This window comes from Schistocerca piceifrons, chromosome 8 (assembly GCF_021461385.2).
Source record: "Schistocerca piceifrons isolate TAMUIC-IGC-003096 chromosome 8, iqSchPice1.1, whole genome shotgun sequence".
Taxonomy (NCBI): domain Eukaryota; kingdom Metazoa; phylum Arthropoda; class Insecta; order Orthoptera; family Acrididae; genus Schistocerca; species Schistocerca piceifrons.
In genome coordinates this window covers 292,192,820-292,213,606 of record NC_060145.1, presented here as the reverse complement: position 1 = coordinate 292,213,606, position 20,787 = coordinate 292,192,820, and the positions used below count along the sequence as shown (strand labels likewise).

Below are 20,787 nucleotides of genomic sequence, written 5' to 3'. Positions count from 1 at the left end.
AGCAGAATTCCTTAACTGCATCTACTTTGTGACCATCAATCCTGATAAATTTATCGCTGTTCTCATTTTTACTACTTCTCATTACCTTGGTCTTTCTTCGATTTACTCTCGATCCATACTGTGTACTCATTAGACTGTTCATTCCGTTCAGCAGACCATGTAATTCTTCTTCACTGTAAGACTATGGCATCAGAGAATCGTATCATTGATATCCTTTCACCTTGAATATTAATTCCACTCCTGAACCTTTCTTTTATTCTCATCATTGCTCCTCGATGTACATATTGAACAGTAGGGGCGAAAGGCTTCATCTCCATCTTACACTCTTTTTAATCCTAGCACTTCATTTTTGTTCATCCACTCTTATTTTTTTCTCTTGGGTGTTGTAATATATGACATGTCTCTTCCTACAGCTTTCCCCTACTTTTTTCAGAATTTCGTACAACTTGTACTATTTAACATTGTGGAACGCTTCTTCCAGGTCAACAAATCCTATGAATTTGTCTTGATTTTTCTTTAATCTTGCTTCCATTATCAACTGCAGTGTCAGAATTGCCTGTCTTGTGCCTTAGTTTTCCTAAAGCCAAACTGATCGTCATTGAGCACATCCTCAATTTTTTTTTCCATTCTTCTGTATATTATTCTTGTAAGCAACTTGGATGCATGAGCTGTTAAGCTGACTGTACGAAAATTTTCACACTTGTCAGCTCTTGCTGTCTTCGGAATTGTGTGGATGATGCTTTTCCGAAAGTCAGATGGTATGTCGCCAGACTCGTACATTCTACAGACCAACGTGAATAGTCATTTTCTTGCCACTTCGCCCAATGATTTTAGAAGATCTGATGGAATGTTATGTATCCCTTCTGCGTTATTTGACCTTAAGTCCTACAGAGTTATTTTAAATTCTGATTCTAATACAGGATCCCCTATCTCTTCTAAATCGGCTCCTGTTTCTTCTTCTATCACATCAGACGAATCTTCCTCCTCATAGAGGCTTTTGATGTATTCTTTCCACCAATGTGCTCTCTCCTCTGCATTTAACAGTGGAATTCCCGTTGCACTCTTAATGTTACACCTTTGCTTTTAATGTCACCGAAGGTTATTTTGACGTTCCTATATGCTGAGTCTGTCCTTCCAACAATCATTTCTTTTTCGATGTCTACATTTTTCCTCCAGCCACTTCGTCTTAGTTCCTTGCGATTCCTATTTATTTCGTTCCTCAGTGACTTGTATTTCTGTATTCCTGAGTTTCCCGGAACATTTTCGTACTTCCTCCTTTCATCAATTAATTGAAATATTTCTTCTTTTACCCATGGTTTCTTCGCAGTTACCTTCTTTGTACCTATGTTTTCTTTCCCAGCTTCTGTGATGGCCCTTTTTTGAAAGGTCCATTCTTCTTCAACTGTACTGCCTACTGAGCTATTTCTTATTGCTGTATCTATAGCCTTAGAGAACTTCAAGGGTATCTCGTTATTCCTTAGAACTTCGTATCCCAGTTCTTTGCGTATTGATTCTTCCTGACTAATGTCTTAAACTTCAGCCTACTCTTCATCACTACTATATTGTGATCTGAGTCTATGTCCGCTCCTGGGTATGCCTTACACTCCAGTATATGATTTTCGAATCTCTCTCTGACCATGATGTAATAAAACTGAAATCGTCCCATATCACCCAACCTTTTCCAAGTATACCACCTCCTCTTGTGATTCTTGAACAGGGTATTCGCTATTACTAGATGAAACTTTTTACAGAACTCAGTTAGTCTTTCTCCTCTCTCATTCCGTGTCCTAAGCCCATATTCTCTGATAACCTTTGCTTCTACTCCTTCCCCTACAGCTGCATTCCAGTTCCCCATGACTTAGATTTTCATCCCCCTTTTACATACTGTATTACCCTTTCAGTATCCTCATACACATTCTCTCTCTCTTCATCTTCAGCTTGCGATGTCAGCATGTACACCTGAACTATATTTGTCGGTGTTGGTTTGCTGTCGATTCTGATAAGAACGACCTTGTCACTGAACTGTTCACAGAAACACACTCTCTGCCCTATTTTCCTATTCATAGTGAATCCTACTCCTGTTATACCATTTCCTGCTGCTGTTGATATTACCCTATACTCATCTGACCAGAAATCCTTGTCTTCTTTCCACTTCGCTTCACTTAACTTCGCTGACCCCTACTATATCTAGATTGAGCCTTTGCGTTTCCCTTTTCAGATTTGACTTCAGGACCACATACTGAGCAAGTAAGCAACATGGGACTGTTGTTATAAAATGAAATTTTCAGTGTAGGTCAAAAGAGATTCATCTCCCTTCCAGTGTGGCTGTAGGTCAATTACTTGGTCATGCAGGTGGGGGGTGTATATAAATCATTTTAGGAAATATAGGTGCCTTTGGCACCTCATCTGTAGATGGTCTATTGCTGATAATGGGATTTTGTCCTCTTAATATTAAGATTGCCATCTATTGGTTAGTAGGTGGAGGAAAAAAAGTACACATCACAGAAAAGATAATACATTGTCTGTCAAAATGAATGGGAAATTAAAAATTTGACTATAGAAATCTGTTAAATGGAGCATTTTCAATCCTCAAAAGCAATCGAGTTTGTGTAGACCTGATAAAGATGGGCCAAACTCTGAATATGGCCAAGGTGTTGGAGAGAGAACACCGAAGCTCATAATGTTTGACTGCCTCATTTATGTATGAGCTGCTGCCTAAGCCATCAAAGTAGAAATTTTCCGATCTTCTTTCCCTGCCACCCGTTGAGCACCAGGGCAAGGATATGGGAAAATTATGCAGCCAACAAACCATCTAAGGAAGCTTGTAGAGATGGCTTTATGATTCAGTGTGCTGTCCCCCTGCACACTTTATCATAAGATATATGGATCATGTGGCAGTAGAAAGATGAATGGTTGCAAGTAAAAAATGCAGACTATCAAATTGACCGTGCGGGCTTGGTAAACCTCATGCCTGCCATACCAATGAAAAGAAGTAGTGCTTACCACTCACCAGGCTACAAATAGGACAGTGTCTGTTGACACACAGTTTCCTCTTCTAGCATGACAATCCATCTCCATGTGAAGCTTGTGGAATACCACTCTTGGCACAACACATTTTAGCTACATACAGTATGATTCACATGCTGACTTCAGATCAACCCTCGGCTTGTTTGGAGATGTGTTCACCATCCTTGCTGGGAGATGTGTTCACCATCCTAGCTGTCAACAGTAAAAATGTAAAGTGTTGGGGAGAAAATATTAGTGATAGAGAGGATGGCTACTATATGTTCCTGGGTTATTATTGTAGCAATTTTCTTTGTGAGAATAGGCATTGTTTGAACCAGGATGCGTGTTTGTTTATATCCATTAAGGGTGTTGATGACCATGCTGTTCTGCACCCTAAATCCGTCATAATCAGTGGAGAGGCTGGAAATGGATCCAGTAATGTGGAGCCAAGTAACCAATTAGTCATTAACATGGGCTGCCACTTACCATAAGTCTGAACAGGGATGTTTAGGTCCAGTCAGATGGATTTGTGCTTGTTATCTACAGGGTTGGCAGGGAACATGTAAAATGTTATGAATGGAGTGTCAGTGGCACCTTACCTATATTGAGAAATAGAATAAATGTTGTAAAGGATTGATGCCAGCAGATAGCTGCATCCCCAGCTTAAATTTAAAACTGGTTCTTCATGTTCTTCCTCTAAAAATGTTCTACTTAAAAATGGATTTTTAGTTTGATGTAAAATACAGTGTGTTGTTTAGTAGTAGTTTGTGTGTACAGTTGTTTTGTGGATAGTGGACCACGCACCAGCACATGGCCTGGGACAGGTGCTTGTACTGTTGGATGGAGAGTACTAGTAATGGGTGCGTTGTATGTTATGTAAAATTATAGTCAAGTAGACCAATACGACAACCACAGTGAAAAATAAATTAAATAGCTATTGTCTAGACTCTAGTGTGCCTCCTTTTAGGTGCTGAGTGAATGGCTTATTTGTAGAAATAAATGAAGAAATTGCAGAATGTTTTTCATTCATCTGAGATGCTCTCCAAATTGAATTAACAGGGAGTTTGTACACTGAGTGTGAATGAATCACAGAAATGCTCAAAGAAGTACTTGGGAGATGGTACAGGGAAGATGGTGCACATTCCAATAAGCGTTATACTCAGTTTCGAGTGACCCTGTTGTAACGTGAGTCAAAAAACAAATCGATAATTGCCCTTTGTACCATCTGCAGAGAGGAGAAGAATGATTGTTACATTGTGTACATCTAATCACACACTGTACTGTGTAAGAGTGTAGCTTAAGATGTATTTCAGTATTTTGTGCCCTGTAATTAAGATTGTTGTGTCTAAGACTTTTTACTTTCATTGTTACAGGAGAAAAACAAAAGGACCAATCCGACTCCCATGGAAATCAGTAATGAGAATGTGGATGCTTCTGGGGACAAGGCTAGTGAAGCTGAGGAGGAAGAAGATCCAAAAGAAAAAGGAAAACTAAAACCAAACTCTGGCAATGGATGCGATCTTCCCAACTACCGGTGGACACAGACTCTGTCAGAAGTGGAGGTTAGTGTCATATTAATATCAATAGAACAAAAAACCATTCCAAGTAAATTGTACTTTTTTATTCACTCTGACTAATTTTGGGCAAGACTCATTTTCAGATCATCATAACATAGTTGAAAATGGCCTTTCTCAAGATGTCAACATGTGCAGCAAACTGTTACAGTGCTGTAACTGCTCGTTGCATATTTGTGACATCTTGGGAAATGCCATTTTTGACTACGTTATGATGATCTGAAAATGGGGTCTTGGCCCGAAACTAGTCATCAAGTGAATAAAAAAGTACAATTTCCAACTTTGGTCTGGTGTTTTGTTCTAGTGGTTAACGGAAGTTTCTGACCCAAGCTACTCCAGCATGCTGGAAGTTCATAAATATTAAGATCAGTTTTATGTATATTATCATCTGGATGTTTGTGCATACTGATTTTTTACACAAGTTTTGGTTCAGGCACTGTGCAATTATCCCATCATACTATTTTCGATCTGAGTCCTCCATCTTGTGAAACCAAGTGCTTACTCGGTCGGCTATGGACTCCATGGCTGCTAGTGACCACACATTAGTATATATGGATGGCTGAAACTTTACACACCCTATCAATATGAATCAAATCGGTTAGAGCAAGTGTGTACGGTCCCCTTGTTAGCTCCAGGATAATGCACTCACAACTGCACAGGAAACTGTTCTGACCACGGCTGACACTTGCAACATTTTGAGGACATTGCACAGCTGCTGTTCAGGATCAAATACAACAGTGCAACCTGCAGTCTTGATTAGCATCTGTATTTTTGTTCAAGCATACATTTCTCGCAGTGTTTCCATATTTTTGTCCTGTCACTATGTATATGTATGTTTAAATGTAGACATTGTAGAAATTGAAAATAGATGAAATTAATAGATTAAATTGGCTGTGTGGTTATGTACGTAACTTGATTAAATTTCAGTTTGATGTAAGACCTAAGGACGTTTTTAAAGTGACTAAATACCAACAGACTGGTATAGTTGTATGATTTTCGGGTGATTTCAAAGAAGAGGCTATCATGCTCTACTGCTTGTTTCCTCACACAGCTGCAAAGAGTCAATCTGTTTAATACTGTTAATAATAAAATTCTCATCTACCGAGTGGCAAAAGATGGCAGGGGTTTGCTGATAAAGTTCGTATTTGATGCTGCTTGAAGTCCAGCTCTTGGAAATAGAAAGTTGTGGCATTGATTTGCTGTGTGCAGCATCAGTGTGCTAAAATCTGAAAACAATTTGAAGATGCTTATATAAGCTGGATCTGATAAAATTTGTGAAATTGTGATGATTTGACATCTTTATTAATAAAAAATTTTCCTTTTTTAAACCACACTCAGAAAACTATTAAATTCGAAAACTTCAGAGATTAGAAGCAGCAGTAAATTTAATTTTGGGTTGTTAAATCAGTTGGAGAAAAATGTTTGATATATTAGAGAACCTACATGTGAAATTGGATTACTATGTAACCAGTCTGATTGACTGTTAATATGTGCTTCTTTAGGCAAAACACAGCAGAGTTCACTAATATTCATCTCACAAACATTCTTATGCAATAGAAATTTTGACAGAATCCTGAAACAGGGTATCATTAAAGTAGCAACTGAGGGAAATAGTTTATGAAAAGGCCCTTTCTCAGTACAAAAGTAAATATATATTGCTGCATGAGCCTCAGCAAATTTCATTTCACCAGCTGTCATTGGCCATTAAAAATTACATTATTTCATTGAAAAAAAAATCTGTAGTTACCTGAGTATCGCAGTAGATAAGGAGATTTTGTTTTGAACCATATAGCAAAAAAACACTCTCCTTTGCATGCTATTGGTTTCCAAAAATCTAATTTCGATATATCACACGGTTTGAGATACAAGGGGTGTTACAAATGTTTCATTCTGGCTGTATTCCTGGCATGTGATTGGAAGTGAGTGTGTACATAACAATCCATTTTCTCAAAATTAAGATAGTGACATCCTTCCAAGTTTAAAGAATAATTCAATGTCTTACCTAAGTTTCATTAACAATAATAAGTGCTCTAACATGCACAAAATGTAGATTCATACCAATCACTAGTTTTCATTGCAAACTGTTAGAATTTTTTACAGTAGTTTACTTAATTTTGAAATATCGCAATAACTATGACTGTTAACGGAATGATAGGTATTCATTGTGATGCTGACTAATGTTGTTATGAGGCATGATAGAATTAAATTATTTTATGGAATAGTTTCTTTAAGATCCGAGACAGGTTGCAGATCTAGCACTTTTTGCTGTTCACACATTCTGGTGAGCCAGCTAGCTTCTGTACTGAACATTACACTGTGTAAGAGCTTGGCCATATGAGCTAGCCATCTCCCCTCCCTGAATGCCAACAGTCAAGCTCACCACCTAACATATTTATGGTGAACCTTACTCTGTGTGAGACGGGATTGAGATCTACCACTGCAGCTCCTTGTAAACCACTTCCACCAGTGCTCATTACCAAACTGTAGAGACAACCATCAGTGACAAAACTAGATACACTACACAGCTCAGTCTTCTCAAAATTGCTTGCATCAAAACAACAAAAACCAAAATCCACATCCACAACATTCAGAATCCAAAGAAACCTGTTTCATCAGGTAAGAGAATGTTTGTGTTAATTGAATAAGGTGATTCCAAAATGGAAATTGATGCGTATGTTGTCAAAGTGGGAGGTCATACGGCTTCTCCTCACACTATTCAGCTGGTGTGATCAGAAAAAGAAGAGAGAAAAAACTCTAATTAATGGAATGTGGATAGTTCCAGAATACATGCAGAAGTAGTAAAACTTTTAACACAGGATAAGGCCTTGTGCATATGAGACACACATCTCAAACCTTCAGACAATCCTGTGTTGGGTTACATCAGGCACAGGAAGGGTGATGCAGATTGTGACAGGACAAAGGATGAAGTGGCAGTATTTATCCACAGTAGATGTCATTCTGTACTTGTTTCCCACACCATCCACCTTCAGGCAGCAGCTGGCTGGGTTTCGTACGCCACTGAGAATAACTTTGGGATTCCTGTCACTCCTACCTCATGAATTTTTGGATAATAAGGTCCTTGATAATGTCAGCCATGGACTCCCATGTACCATTATCTTCCTCAGAGTTCTCAGTGTGCGTCACATCTGGCAAGGCTCTACACATACTTTTTCCGAGGGTCGAGTAGTGGAGAGGTTCCTCTTGTTCAGTATTATTTGCCTCCTTGATATAGAGAAAGTGACACATTTCAGCACTGCAAATAGATTGTCCATAGCAATTGACCTTTGGCTTTGCTGCCCCGTGCTAGTTGATTCTGTTCTTTGAGATGTGGGGGGTGGCTTGCACTCTAGGAGTCATTTTCTCATTTAGACTTAGTTATCAGATACATCAGCACCTGTGAGTCGTTGTTGTTGTTGTTGTTGTTGTTGTTGTTGTTGTCATTGTCTTCAGTCCTGAGACTGGTTTGATGCCGCTCTCTATGCTACCCTATCCTGTGCAAGTTTCTTCATCTCCCAGTACCTACTGCAACCTACATCCTTCTGAACCTGCTTAATGTATTCATCTCTTGGTCTCCCTCTACGATTTTTACCCTCCACTCTGCCCTCCAATGCTAAATTTGTGATCCCTTGATGCCTCGGAACATGTCCTATCAACCGGTCCCTTCTTCTCGTCAAGTTGTGCCACAAATTCCTCTTCTCCCCAATTCTATTCAATACCTCCTCATTAGTTATGTGATCTACCCATCTAATCTTCAGCATTCTTCTGTAGCACCACATTTCGAAAGATTCTATTCTCTTCCTGTCCAAACTATTTATCGTTCATGTTTCACTTCCATACATGGCTACACTCCATACAAATACTTTCAGAAACAACTTCCTGACACTTAAATCTATACTCGATGTTAACAAATTTGTCTTCTTCAGAAACGCTTTCCTTCCCATTGGCAGTCTACATTTTATATTCTCTCTACTTTGACCATCATCAGTTATTTTGCTCCCAAATAGCAAAACTCCTTTACTACTTTAAGTGTCTCATTTCCTAATCTAATTTCCTCAATATCACCCGACTTAATTCGACTACATTCCATTATCCTTATTTTGCTTTTGTTGTTGATCATCTTATATCCTCCTTTCAAGACACTGTTCATTCCATTCAACTGCTCTTCCAAGTCCTTTGCTGTCTCTGACAGAATTACGATGTCATCGGAGAACCTCAAAGTTTTTATTTCTTCTCCATGGATTTTAATACTTATTCCGAATTTTTCTTTTGTTTCCTTTACTGCTTGCTCAATATGCAGATTGAATAACAGTGGGGAGAGGCTACAACCCTGTCTCACTCCCTTCCCAACCGCTGCTTCCCTTTCATGCCCCTCGACTCTTATAGCTGCCATCTGGTTTCTGTACAAATTGTAAATAGCCTTTCGCTCCCTGTATTTTACCCCTGCCACCTTTAGAATTTGAAAAAGAGCATTCCAGTCAACATTGTCAAAAGCTTTCTCTAAGTCTACAAATGCTAGAAACGTAGGTTTGCCTATCCTTAATCTTTCTTCTAAGATAAGTCGTAAGGTCAGTATTGCCTCACGTGTTCCAACATTTCTACGGAATCCAAACTGATCTTCCCCGATGTCAGCTTCTACCAGTTTTTCCATTCGTCTGTAAAGAATTCGTGTTAGTATTTTGCATCTGTGACTTATTAAACTGATAGTTCGGTAATTTTCACATCTGTCTACACCTGCTTTCTTTGGGATTGGAATTATTATATTCTTCTTGAAGTCTGAGGGTACTTCGCCTGTCTCATACATCTTCCTCACCAGATGGTAGAGTTTTGTCAGGACTGGCTCTCCCAAGGCCGTCAGTAGTTCTAATGGAATGTTGTCTACTCCCGGGGCCTTGTTTCGGCTCAGGTCTTTCAGTGCTCTGTCAAACTCTTCACGCAGTATCGTATCTCCCATTTCATCTTCATCTACATTCTCTTCCATTTCTATAATATTGTCCTCAAGTACATCGCCCTTGTATAGACCCTCTATATACTCCTTCCATCTTTCTGCTTTCCCTTCTTTGCTTAGAACTGGGTTTCCATCTGAGCTCTTGATATTCATGCAGTGGTTCTCTTTTTCTCTTTAATTTTCCTGTAGGCAGTATGTATCTTACCCCTCATGAGATAAGCCTTTACATCCTTATATTTGTCCTCTAGCCATCCCTGCTTAGCCATTTTGCATTTCCTGTCGATCTCATTTTTGAGACGTTTGTATTCCTGTTTGCCTCCTTCACTTGCTGCATTTTTTATTTTCTCCTTTCATCAATTAAATTCAGTATCTCTTCTGTTACCCAAGGATTTCCACTAGCCCTCGTTTTTTAACCTACTTGATCCTCTGCTGCCTTCACTACTTCATCCTTCAGAGCTACCCATTCTTCTTCTACTGTACTTCTTTCCCCCACTGCTGTCAATTGTTCCCTTATGCTCTCCCTGAAACTCTGTACAACCTCTGGTTCTTTCAGTCTATCCTGGTCCCATCTCCTTAAATTACCACCTTTTGGCAGTTCCTTTAATTTTAATCTGCAGTTCATAACCAATAGATTGTGGTCAGAGTCCACATCTGCCCCTGGAAATGTCTTAAAATTCAAAACCTGGTTCCTAAATCTCTGTCTTACCATTATATAATCTATCTGATACCTTTTAGTATCTCCGGGATTCTTCCATGTATACAACCTTCTTTTATGATTCTTGAACCAAGTGTTAGCTATGATTAAGTTATGTTCTGTGCAAAATTCTACCAGACGGCTTCCTCTTTCATTTCTTAGCCCCAGTCCATATTCACCTACTATGTTTCCTTCTCTACCTTTTCCTACACCCAAATTCCAGTCACCCACGACTATTAAATTTTCGTCTCCCTTCACTATCTGAATAATTTCTTTTAGCTCATCATACATTTCATCAGTTTCTTCATCATCTGCAGAGCTAGTTGGCATATAAACTTGTACTACTGTAGTAGGCGTGGGCTTCGTGTCTATCTTGGCCACAATAAATCGTTCACTATGCTGTTTGTAGTAGCTTACCCCTACGCCTATTCTTTTTATTCATTATTAAACCTACTCCTGCATTACCTCTGCTTGATTTTGTATTTATAACCCTGTATTCACCTGACCAAAAGTCTTGTTCCTCCTGCCACCGAACTGCACTAATTCCCACTATATCTAACTTTAACCTATCCATTTCCCTTTTTAAATTTTATAACCTGCCTGCTCGATTAAGCGATCTGGCATTCCACGCTCCAATCCGTAGAACGCCAGTTTTCTTTCTCCTGATAACAACGTCCTCTTGAGTAGTCCCCGTCCGGAGATCACCTGTGAGTAGGCCACTTAAATGGGTGCTAAAAAATGACTGCTTTACAGCATCCAGGACATGATAAATCATGTAACTACTGTCATCCACAAGGCTGCCAATTTCTATGTCAAGAAGTCATTTGTTAAACGTGGCAAGTGACAAGTCCTGTGTGGAGCAAGGATTGACAGGGACATGGACAGGTGGGCAGCATTACAAAGGTTCCATCATAATCAATTTGCTGAGGTTCTTGTAGCTTTTTGCATTGTTCTAATAAAAGCTGAACACAATATCAGAGAGAGCAAAAAGCAGTCATGGAAAGTATTTGTACAACTGTTAACTGTTTCATACCACCAGTAAAGGTATGGGAGACAATGAGAAGGATCTGTGGGGAAATATAATACATGCATTGAGTGGCCATGTAAGACAGTGTGCTCTAATCATTGCACCAGTAGCTGTAGCCCAGTGGTGAAATACGTGAAATAAATTACATTTAGTGCCAGTCAAGATCTCACATTCCAGCTGAGATGGGAATTAACCAAGAAGACATGGTTGGACCTAGCTCTGTATACTGCGTGTGTTGTTGTTGTTGTTGTTGTTGTGGTCTTCAGTCCAAAGGCTGGTTTGATGCAGCTTTCCATGGTAATCTGCCCTGTTTGAGCCTCTTCATCTCCGAGTAACTATTGCAACTTACATCCTTTTGACTCTACCTACGCATTGGTCTCCCTTGATGATTTTTACCACACACACTTCCTTCCAATAGTGAATTCCCCCCTGCGGGTCTGGCGGTTAGAATAGGCCTGAGGTATTCCTGCCTGTTGTAAGAGGCAACTAAAAGGAGTCTCACACATTTTGGCCTTCGTGTGATGGTCCCCTGTGGGGTTTGACCTCCATTTTTCAAAATGTTCCCGAAGAACAAGCCAATTCAGGAAGGGCGCCTTACATGGTGCATCGTGTCCATCATGTGCTGAGACCTATCGCATCCTTCAACAATGTGAATCTGCACTTCAGCTCATTCTCCAACTGTTGGGCAAGATCACCCTCCTGGGTGCGTATTTTTCCATCAGCTGTGCATTATCGTTTTCTAAGCTGACGATGATAATGGACTTGTTTGCTTGGTTGCACCTGATACCCAGCACGGTAGCCAGTCCATTGTGGTGGTGCTGCCATGTACCCTGTTGGTTGTAGCCCCCTGACCGCACAGGGATTGCTCTGCAGATGCCTGCACCATTAACTCCCCACATACGCTGAGGAGTAGAGAGCCCGTCACCCTGGGGCATCGGGACTCCCGACAATGGCCATCCTGCCAGGTGGCCTTTGCTGTGGCTGGGTGGCACCCGTGGGGAGGGCCCCTGGTCAGAGTGGTAGCATCAGGGCGGATAACATGCGATTGAAGTGTAGTACATCATCTCTTGCTGGTGGTCAAACACCAGCAGTCTCTAAGCATTCACAGGCTCAATTCAACTCACAGAAGTATGGCCCCAAATCATTCCCCTCTCTGGCCACACCATGGGAGGAACATCAGGCTAAGGATGGCAGTGACTCTTACTCGCCCTGGTACCTTGTACGTTCGAGAGATGGGGAATCTTTCAAAATGATAAGCCTCAGAGGTGTGTGTTTTTTTTTTTTTTTTTTTTTTAGGGGACAAGTTTGGGGAGGTGGAGAGCTTGTCCAAAATGAGATCTGGGTCAGTCTTGATCAAAACAAACAGCATCCTCTGCCTAGTCATGGGCGTTTCTTGCTTGTGACAAGCTGGGAGATGTTTCTGTAGCCATCAAGCCCCATAAGACCTTAAATATGGTCCAGGGTATCATATTTCACAGGGACCTTCCTTCGCAGTCTGACGACGAGCTGCGTGCCAATTTAGAGCGGTGAGGTGTACATTTCATTCAGCGTGTCCACCGGTGTCAGAGGGATAGTCAGATTGCCACCAGTGCCTTCATCTTGGCCTTCGAGGGTGATACATTACCCAAGAAGGTAAAGGAGATCATCTGCCGCTGTGATGTAAAGTCCTATATCCCTCTCCCAGTGCAGTGCATTAAATGCTGGAAGTTCAGCCATAGGTCTTCCCACTGTACTTCCAGCATCACTTGTCGAGATTGCAGACGCCCATCACATCCCAATAACTCCATGTGCTCTGCCTCTCATGTGTGTAAACTGCAGAGAGCACCATTTGCCCTGCTCGCCTGACTGCAGGATTTTCCAGAAAGAAAGGAAAATCATGGAGTACAAGGCCCTGGACCCACTGACCTATGCTGAGGCTAAGAGGAAATTTGAACGCTTACATCCTCTATGTATGACATCGTCTTATGCTGCTGCTACAACAGTTCTAGCCCCATTAGCTCAGCCAACTCCAGTCACCTCTCAGAGTCAGAAGACTACACCTGCCCCCTTGATGGTGGGGGGCACTTCCCTCCCTGTTGCTCCTGCACCACCTACTTCGGAAGCAACACCCACCCAACCATCAGGGAAATCGGGCCCCACTTCTGTGCCGGAGAAGCGTAAGTCTTCTACAGCTCCTCTCGCTAGGAAGGAGTCCCTTGGGACACTCCCTTCCCAGCTTTCTGCTAATGGGCAAGATGACACCCGCCAGTGGCTGAAGAGTCCAAAAGCAGCTGGTCGTAGGGCTTCATGCTCATCCTCAGTCCTGGAGACTGAAGAATGAAGTCCTCCCAGCCAGGAGTACTCAAGGAGCAGTGAGAGAAATCCAAAACGAAGATCCCTAAGACCAAGGGAATTGTGGTGGCACCTACACCACTTCTACCTACAAGCTCTACGTCTGTGGATGAGGTGGAGATTCTGACGCCCGCTGAGGGCCTAGATCTTGCCCGACCCTCAGACACAATGGATATAGACTGCTCAGGCAATAAGTCAGTGGCAGCAGGTGACCCTGAGGTGTAAACTGCCCAGTCTCATGATATCATCCTCCAGTGGAATTGTGGCAGTTTTTTCCACCGCCTGGCTGAGCTACAGCAACTGTTAGGCATTACACCTGCTTTCTGCATTGCCCTCCAGGAAACCTGGTTCCCAGCAATCTGGACCACTGCCCTCAGCGGCTATAAGGGATGTTACAGGAAACTTAGTGACTATAATCGAGTGTGAGGTGGAGTTTGTGTTTGTCCTAAACTCGGTCTGTAGTGAAAATGTGGTCCTTCAAACCCCTCTTGAAGCTCTTGTTCAGAATAAGGACAACCCAAGAAATAACTGTCAGCAATGTATATCTTCCTCCAGATGGTGCAGTGCCCCTGAATGACTTAGCTGCACTGATTGACCAACTTCCTAAACCTTTCCTACTTTTGGGAGATTTTAATGCCCTTACCCTTAGTGGGGTGGCACCGTGCATACTGGCCAAGGCAGAAATGTCGAAACTTTACTGCCTCAGTTCAGCCTTGGCCTCTTAAATACTGGAGCCACCACACATTCCAGTGTGGCTCACAGTAGTAACTCGGCCATTGATTTATCAGTTTGCAGCCTAGGACTTCTCCAATCTATCCACTGGAGAGCACATGATGACCTGTGTGGTAGTGACCACTTCCCCATCTCCCTGTCACTGCTCCAGCATCAGGCACACGGACGCCTGCCCAGATGGGCTGTAAACAAGGTGGACTGGGAAAGTTTCACCTCTGCTGTCACTGTTGAATCTCCCCCACATGAGAACATCAATGTGATGGTTGAGCAGGTGACAACAACAATCCTTTCTGCAGCAGAAAAAGCAATCCCTCGCTCTTTAGGGTGCTCCCGGTGAAAGGCAGTCCCTTGGTGGGCGCCGGAAGTCGCTGAAGCATTTAAGGAGTGTCAGCGAGCTCTACAGCGTCATAAGCGGCACCCTTCCCTGTAGCACCTCATGGCATTTAAACGGCTCCATACCCGCATTCGCCAACTCATCAGATGACGGAAGCAGGAGTGTTAGGAGAGATACGTCTTGAGCATTGGGTGCCATATGTCACCTACCCAAGCCTGGACAAGGGTACCAGACCGCAACAGGTGTTCCCAGTGCTAACATGGATGGCGTGTTATCTACCGATGCAATCGCTATCGCTGAGCACTTCGTTGAGCAGTATGCACGAGCCTCTTCGTCGGAGAACTACCCCCCCCCCCCCCCCACACACACACACACACACACACACACACACACACACACACACACACACACACACACCGGCCTTTCACATTCTCAAATGGCAGCTGGAAGAGAAAGTCCTCTCATTTACTACATGATACAGTGACTCCTGTGATGCCCCATTTACAGAGTGGGAGCTCCTCAGTGCCCTTGTACATTGCCCCGACACTACTCCTAGGCCAGATTGGATCCACAGTCAGATGATTAAACATCTCTCATCTGACTACAAGCGACATCTCCTCGTCATTTTCAACTGGATTTGGTGTGATGGTGCCTTTCCTTCGCAATGGCAGGAGAGCACCATCATTCCGATGCTCAAACCTGGTAAAAACCTGCTTGATGTGGATAGCTATTGGCTCATCAGCCTCATCAATGTTCTTTGTAAGCTGCTGGACCGTATGGTGTGTCGGCAGTTGGGTTGGGTCCTGGAGTCACGTGGCCTACTGGCTCTATGTCAGGGCAGCTTCCGCCAGGGTCGTTCTACCATTGCTAATCTTGTGTCCCTCGAGTTTGTCATCCAAACAGCCTTTTCCATAAACCAACATCTGGTTGCCATCTTTTCTGATTTATGAAAAGTGTATGACATGACCTGGCCACATTATATCCTTGCCACATTATACGAGTGGGGTCTCAGGGGCCCATTCCTGAATTTTATCCAAAATTTCCTGTCGCTTCGTACTTTCCGTGTCCAAGTTGGTGCCTACATAATTCCCCTACATCCAGGAGAATGGGGTTCTGCAGGGCTCTATATTAAGTGTATCTTTATTTTTAGTACCCATTAATGGTCTAGCAGCAGCTGTAGGGCCGTCCATCTCACCTTTTCTGTATGCCAAAAACTTCTGCGTTTCGTACTGCTCCACCAGTAACTGGTGTTGCTGAGCAGTGCCTACAGGTAGCCATCCACAAGGCGCAGTCATGGGCTCTAACGCATGGTTTCCAGTTTTCAGCCGCACTTCTGTTGGCATCATACCGTTCATTCGGAACCAGAATTTTACTGTAATGACGATCCACTCACTGTAGTGGAGACATATCGACTCTTAGGACTGATTTTCGATGACCGATTGACTTGGCTTCCTCACCTTCGTCAGCTTAAGCGGAAGTGCCTCAGTGCCCTCTGCTGCCTGAGCAACACCAACTGGGGTACAGATCACTCTGCGCTGCAGCTCTACAGAGCCCTTGCTCAATCCCACCTTGGCTGTGGGAGTCTGGCTTATGGTTAGGCAGTGCCCACAATGTGTTTACTTGACACAGTGCACCACTGTGGCGCTTGCCTAGCGACAGGAGCTTTTAGGATGAGTCCGGTGACCAGTGTCCTGGTGGAGACCGGAGTCCCTCCATTGCGTGTTAGGTGTGCACAACTGATGCCCAGTTACGTTGCGCACGTTTGTAGTTCTCCTGCACATCGAAATTACCATCTCTTTTTCACACCCACTGCAGTTCATCTCCCGCATCGGTGGCCCTGGTCAGGGCTTCCAATTGCAGTTCGTGTCCGATCCCTTCTTTCTGAACTGGAGTCGTTGCCTTTACCACCTATACTTGAGGTCCATTCATGTACACCTCCATGGTGTACACGTAGGCTGCGGCTTTGCATGGACCTTTCACATGGCCCTAAGGACTCTGTTAACCCCATGGCTCTCTGCTGCCACTTCCTCTCCATTCGTGACATTTACCAAGGCCATGAAGTGGTTTACATCGATGTCGGCTTCACGTATGTCCATGGAGGACATATTGAACAGCATTCCTTGCTCAGTGGGTGCAGTGTTTTCATTGCCGAGCTGGTGGCTATATCTAGTGCTCTTGAGCACATCCACTGAAGCCCTGGGCAGTTGTTTCTTCAGTGTACTGACTCCTTGAGCAGCCTACAAGCTATTGACCAGTACTACCATCATCACCCTTTGGTAGTGACCATCCAGGAGTCCATCTATACCATGGAACGGTCCAGTCATTCAGTTGTGTTTGTCTGGACCCCAGGTCACATTGGAATCCTAGGCAATGAACTTGCCAACAGGCTGGCCAAACAGGCTACGCGGAAACCGCTTATGGAGATCAGCTTCTCTGCAACTGACCTGTGTTCAGTACTATGCTGCAAGGTTTTGCGGCATTGGGAGACGGAATGGCATAACCTCAGTATACGCAACAAACTGCGTGCCATTAAGGAGTCTGCAAATGTGTGGAAGATCTCCACGTGGGCCTGTTGCAGGGAACAAAACAAAAAAAAACAAAAAAAAAACCATGACTACACTCCATACAAATACTTCCAGAAAAGACTTTCTAACACTTAAATCTGTATTCGATGTTAACAAATTTCTTTTCTTCAGAAATGCTTTTCTTGCAATTGCCAATCTACATTTTATACCCTCTCTACTTCGACCATCATCAGTTATTTTGATGCCCAAATAGCAAAACTCATCTACTACTTTAAGTGCCTCGTTTCGTAATCTAATTCCATCATCACCACCTTATTTAATTCAACTAGATTCCACTATCGTTTCTTTGCTTTTGTTGATGTTCATCTTATATCGTCCTTTCAAGACAATGTCCATTTGTTGAACTGCTGTCCCAAGTCCTTTGCTGTCTCTGACAGAATTGTAGTGCCTTCGGCAAACCTCAGAGTTTTTATTTCTTTTTCCTGGACTTTAGTGCCTACTCCAAATTTTTCTTTGGTTTCCTTTACTGCTTGTTCAATATGTACAGATTGAATAGTGTTGGGGGATACACTACAACCCTGTCTCTCCCTTTTCAACCATTGTTTCCCTTTCATGCCCCTCAACACTTATTACTGCTGTCTGGTTTTTGTACAAGTTGTAAATAGCCTTTCAATACCTGTATTTTACCCTTGCTACCTTCATAATTTCAAAGAGTGTTCCAGTCAACATTGTCAAAAGCTTCCTCTAAGTGTATCTTTCCTTAACCTATCTTCTAAGATAAGTCAGAGGGTCAGAATTACCTCATGTGTTCTTACATTTCTCTAGAATCCAAACTGATCTTCCTCAAGGTCAGTGTATACCAGTTTTTCCATTCTTCTGTAAAAAATTCATGTTAGTATTTTGCAGCCTTGATTTACTAATCTGATAGTTCAGTAACATTCACACGTGTCAGCACGTGCTTTTGTTGGAATTGGAATTATTATCTTCATATTGAAGTGTGAGGGTTTTTATCCCATCTAATACATCTTGCATGCTGGATGGAAGAGTTTTGTTGTGGCTGACCCTCCCAAGGCTGTTAGTAGTTCTGATGGAATATCATTTACTCCTAGGGCATTGTTTCAACTTCGGTCTTTCAAAGTTTTGTCAAATTCCTCTCATAGTATCATATCTCCCATCTCATCTTCATCTACATCCTCTTTTCGTTCTATAATATAGCCTTCAAGTCTATGTCCTAAGTATAGACCTTCTGTATGCTCCATCCACCTTTCAGATTCCCTTCTTTGCTGAGGATTGAGATCCCATCTGAGCTCTTGATATTCATACAGCTGCTCATCTTTTCCACAAAGGCTTCTGTAATTCTCTTGTAGGCAGTATGTATCTTTCACCTAACAAAGTATGCTTTTAAATCTTTACATTTGTCCTCTAGCCATTCCTGCTTAGTTATTTTGCACTTCCTATCAATCTGATTTTTTCAGACATTTGTATTCCCTTTTGCCTGCTCCATTTGCTGCATTTTTATATTTTTTCCTTTCATCAATTAAATTCAGTAGCTCTTGAGTTATCTAAGATTTCCTACAAGGCCTTGTCTTTTTTCCTGTGTGATTCTCTGCTGCCTTCACTATTTCATCTCATAAAGCTAACTATTTGTCATCTACTGTATTTCTTTTCCCTTTCCATTCAACCATTGTGGAATTGCTCCCTCTGAAACACTCTAAAACCTGTGGTTCTTTCAACTTTTCTGATCCCATCTCCTTAACTTCTTACCTTTTTCAAATTTGTTCAGGTCGTCTACAATTCATGACCAATAAATTGTGGTCAGAGTCCATATCTTTTCCTGGAAATGTTTTACAATTTAAAATCTGGTTTCTAAACCTCTGCCTTACCATTATATAAACAATCGGAAACAGTTGGATGTCTTGAGGTCTCTTCCATGTATACAACCTTCTTTCATGATTCTTAAACCAAGTACTAGCAATGGTTAAATTATGCTCTGCTCAAAACTCTACCAGGTGGCTTCCTCTTCCATTCCTTTCCCCCAGTCCATATTCGCCTACTGTTTTTCCCTCTCTTCCTTTTCCTACTTTTGAATTTCAGTCCCCCATGACTATTAAATTTTTTGTCTCCCATAACTACTTGAATGATTTCTTTTGTCTCATCATACATTTCTTCAGTCTCTTCTTCATGTGGGGAGCTGGTTTGGTGTCTAAATTTGTACTACTGTGGTGGATGTGGGCTTCATCTCTATCTTGTCTACAATAATTAGTTCAGTATACTGTTCATAGTAGCTTACTGCATTCCTGTTCTCTTATTCATTATTAAACCGACTCCTGCATTACCCTTATTTGATTTTGTCCTTATAACCCTGAATTCCCTGACCAGAAGCCCTGTTCCCCCTGCAATCAAACTTCATTAATTCCACTATATCTAACTTCAACTGATCCATTTTCCTTTTTAAAATGTCTAATCTACCTGCCTGATTAAGGGTTCTAACATTCTACACTTCAATCCATAGAATGCCAGTTTTTTTTCTCCTTGAGGTTGAAGCTCTTTTGCCTGTTTTTGCTTTAACAATACATTTGTTTTTGGATGGGGTCTGCCTTTAGCAGAACACAATTTTGTTTTTAATCCCAAACATGTTTCACTGCAGTTGCAGCATCATCTGTGTTGTTTTTATTATTTTATGGCTGTTAAACATAAAGAATGTTTGTTTACTGTTTATATACATGTAAATATTAGTTTTTAAATCGTAATTACTGATTTTGAAGAGCACATAAAATTATGTATTCATACCTTTTTGCGATGTGGTGTGGTTTTCCTGTTGTATTACGTTTTTACAGTACCTGTTATCTTTTACAGTTTGTCATTTGCAACCATATACAACTTAATATAGACAAAATATTTATGCATAAATTAAGATTTTGAAACAGTTATGGCTTGCTTGAAATTAATTAATTTTATGTGAAAGTGTGTGTGTGTGTGTGTGTGTGTGTGTGTGTGTGTGTGTGTGTGTGTGTGTTTTTTTGTCTACTTTAAATTGTATATGAATATAATAGAGGGAAACATTCCACGTGGGAAAAATATATCTAAAAACAAAGATGATGTGACTTACCAAAAGAAAGCGCTGGCAGGTCGACAGACACAAACAAACACAAACATACACACAAAATTCAAGCTTTCGCAACCAACGGTTGCTTCGTCAGGAAAGAGGGAAGGAGAGGGAAAGACGAAAGGATGTGGGTTTTAAGGGAGAGGGTAAGGAGTCATCCCAATCCCGGGAGCGGAAAGACTCACCTTAGTGGGAAAAAAGGACGGGTATACACTCGCGCGCACACACACACATATACAGACACAAGCAGACATATTCAAAGGCTGTGGTAAACTTCTTGAAAGAAAGAAGTTTCCTGTCTTGATGATGTTGCTAACCTCAAACTGTCCGTGAAATTGTACAACTATAACCCACAAAATATATGTAGTTGATGGGTGAACAGTTTGCTTGAAAATAGCTATACAGTCGAAATGTCTTAGTTCACAAAATAAACATAAAATGGAAGCGCATAACATCTAAAATAGGAAGCTTGTGCACTTCAAGAGGACAGTTAGTTTGACTTGTAGAAACCAG

At 41.8% G+C, this 20,787-nt stretch overlaps 1 protein-coding gene across 1 annotated transcript in view; it reads left to right on the top strand.

The window, feature by feature from the left end:
* Positions 1-20,787, top strand: part of LOC124711352 (nuclear migration protein nudC) — a 55,285-nt gene that overhangs the window by 25,884 nt on the left and 8,614 nt on the right. The window contains exon 4 of the mRNA XM_047241389.1: positions 4,380-4,568. Coding sequence (XP_047097345.1) covers positions 4,380-4,568 — 189 coding nt within the window. The remainder of the gene's footprint in view (positions 1-4,379; positions 4,569-20,787) is intronic.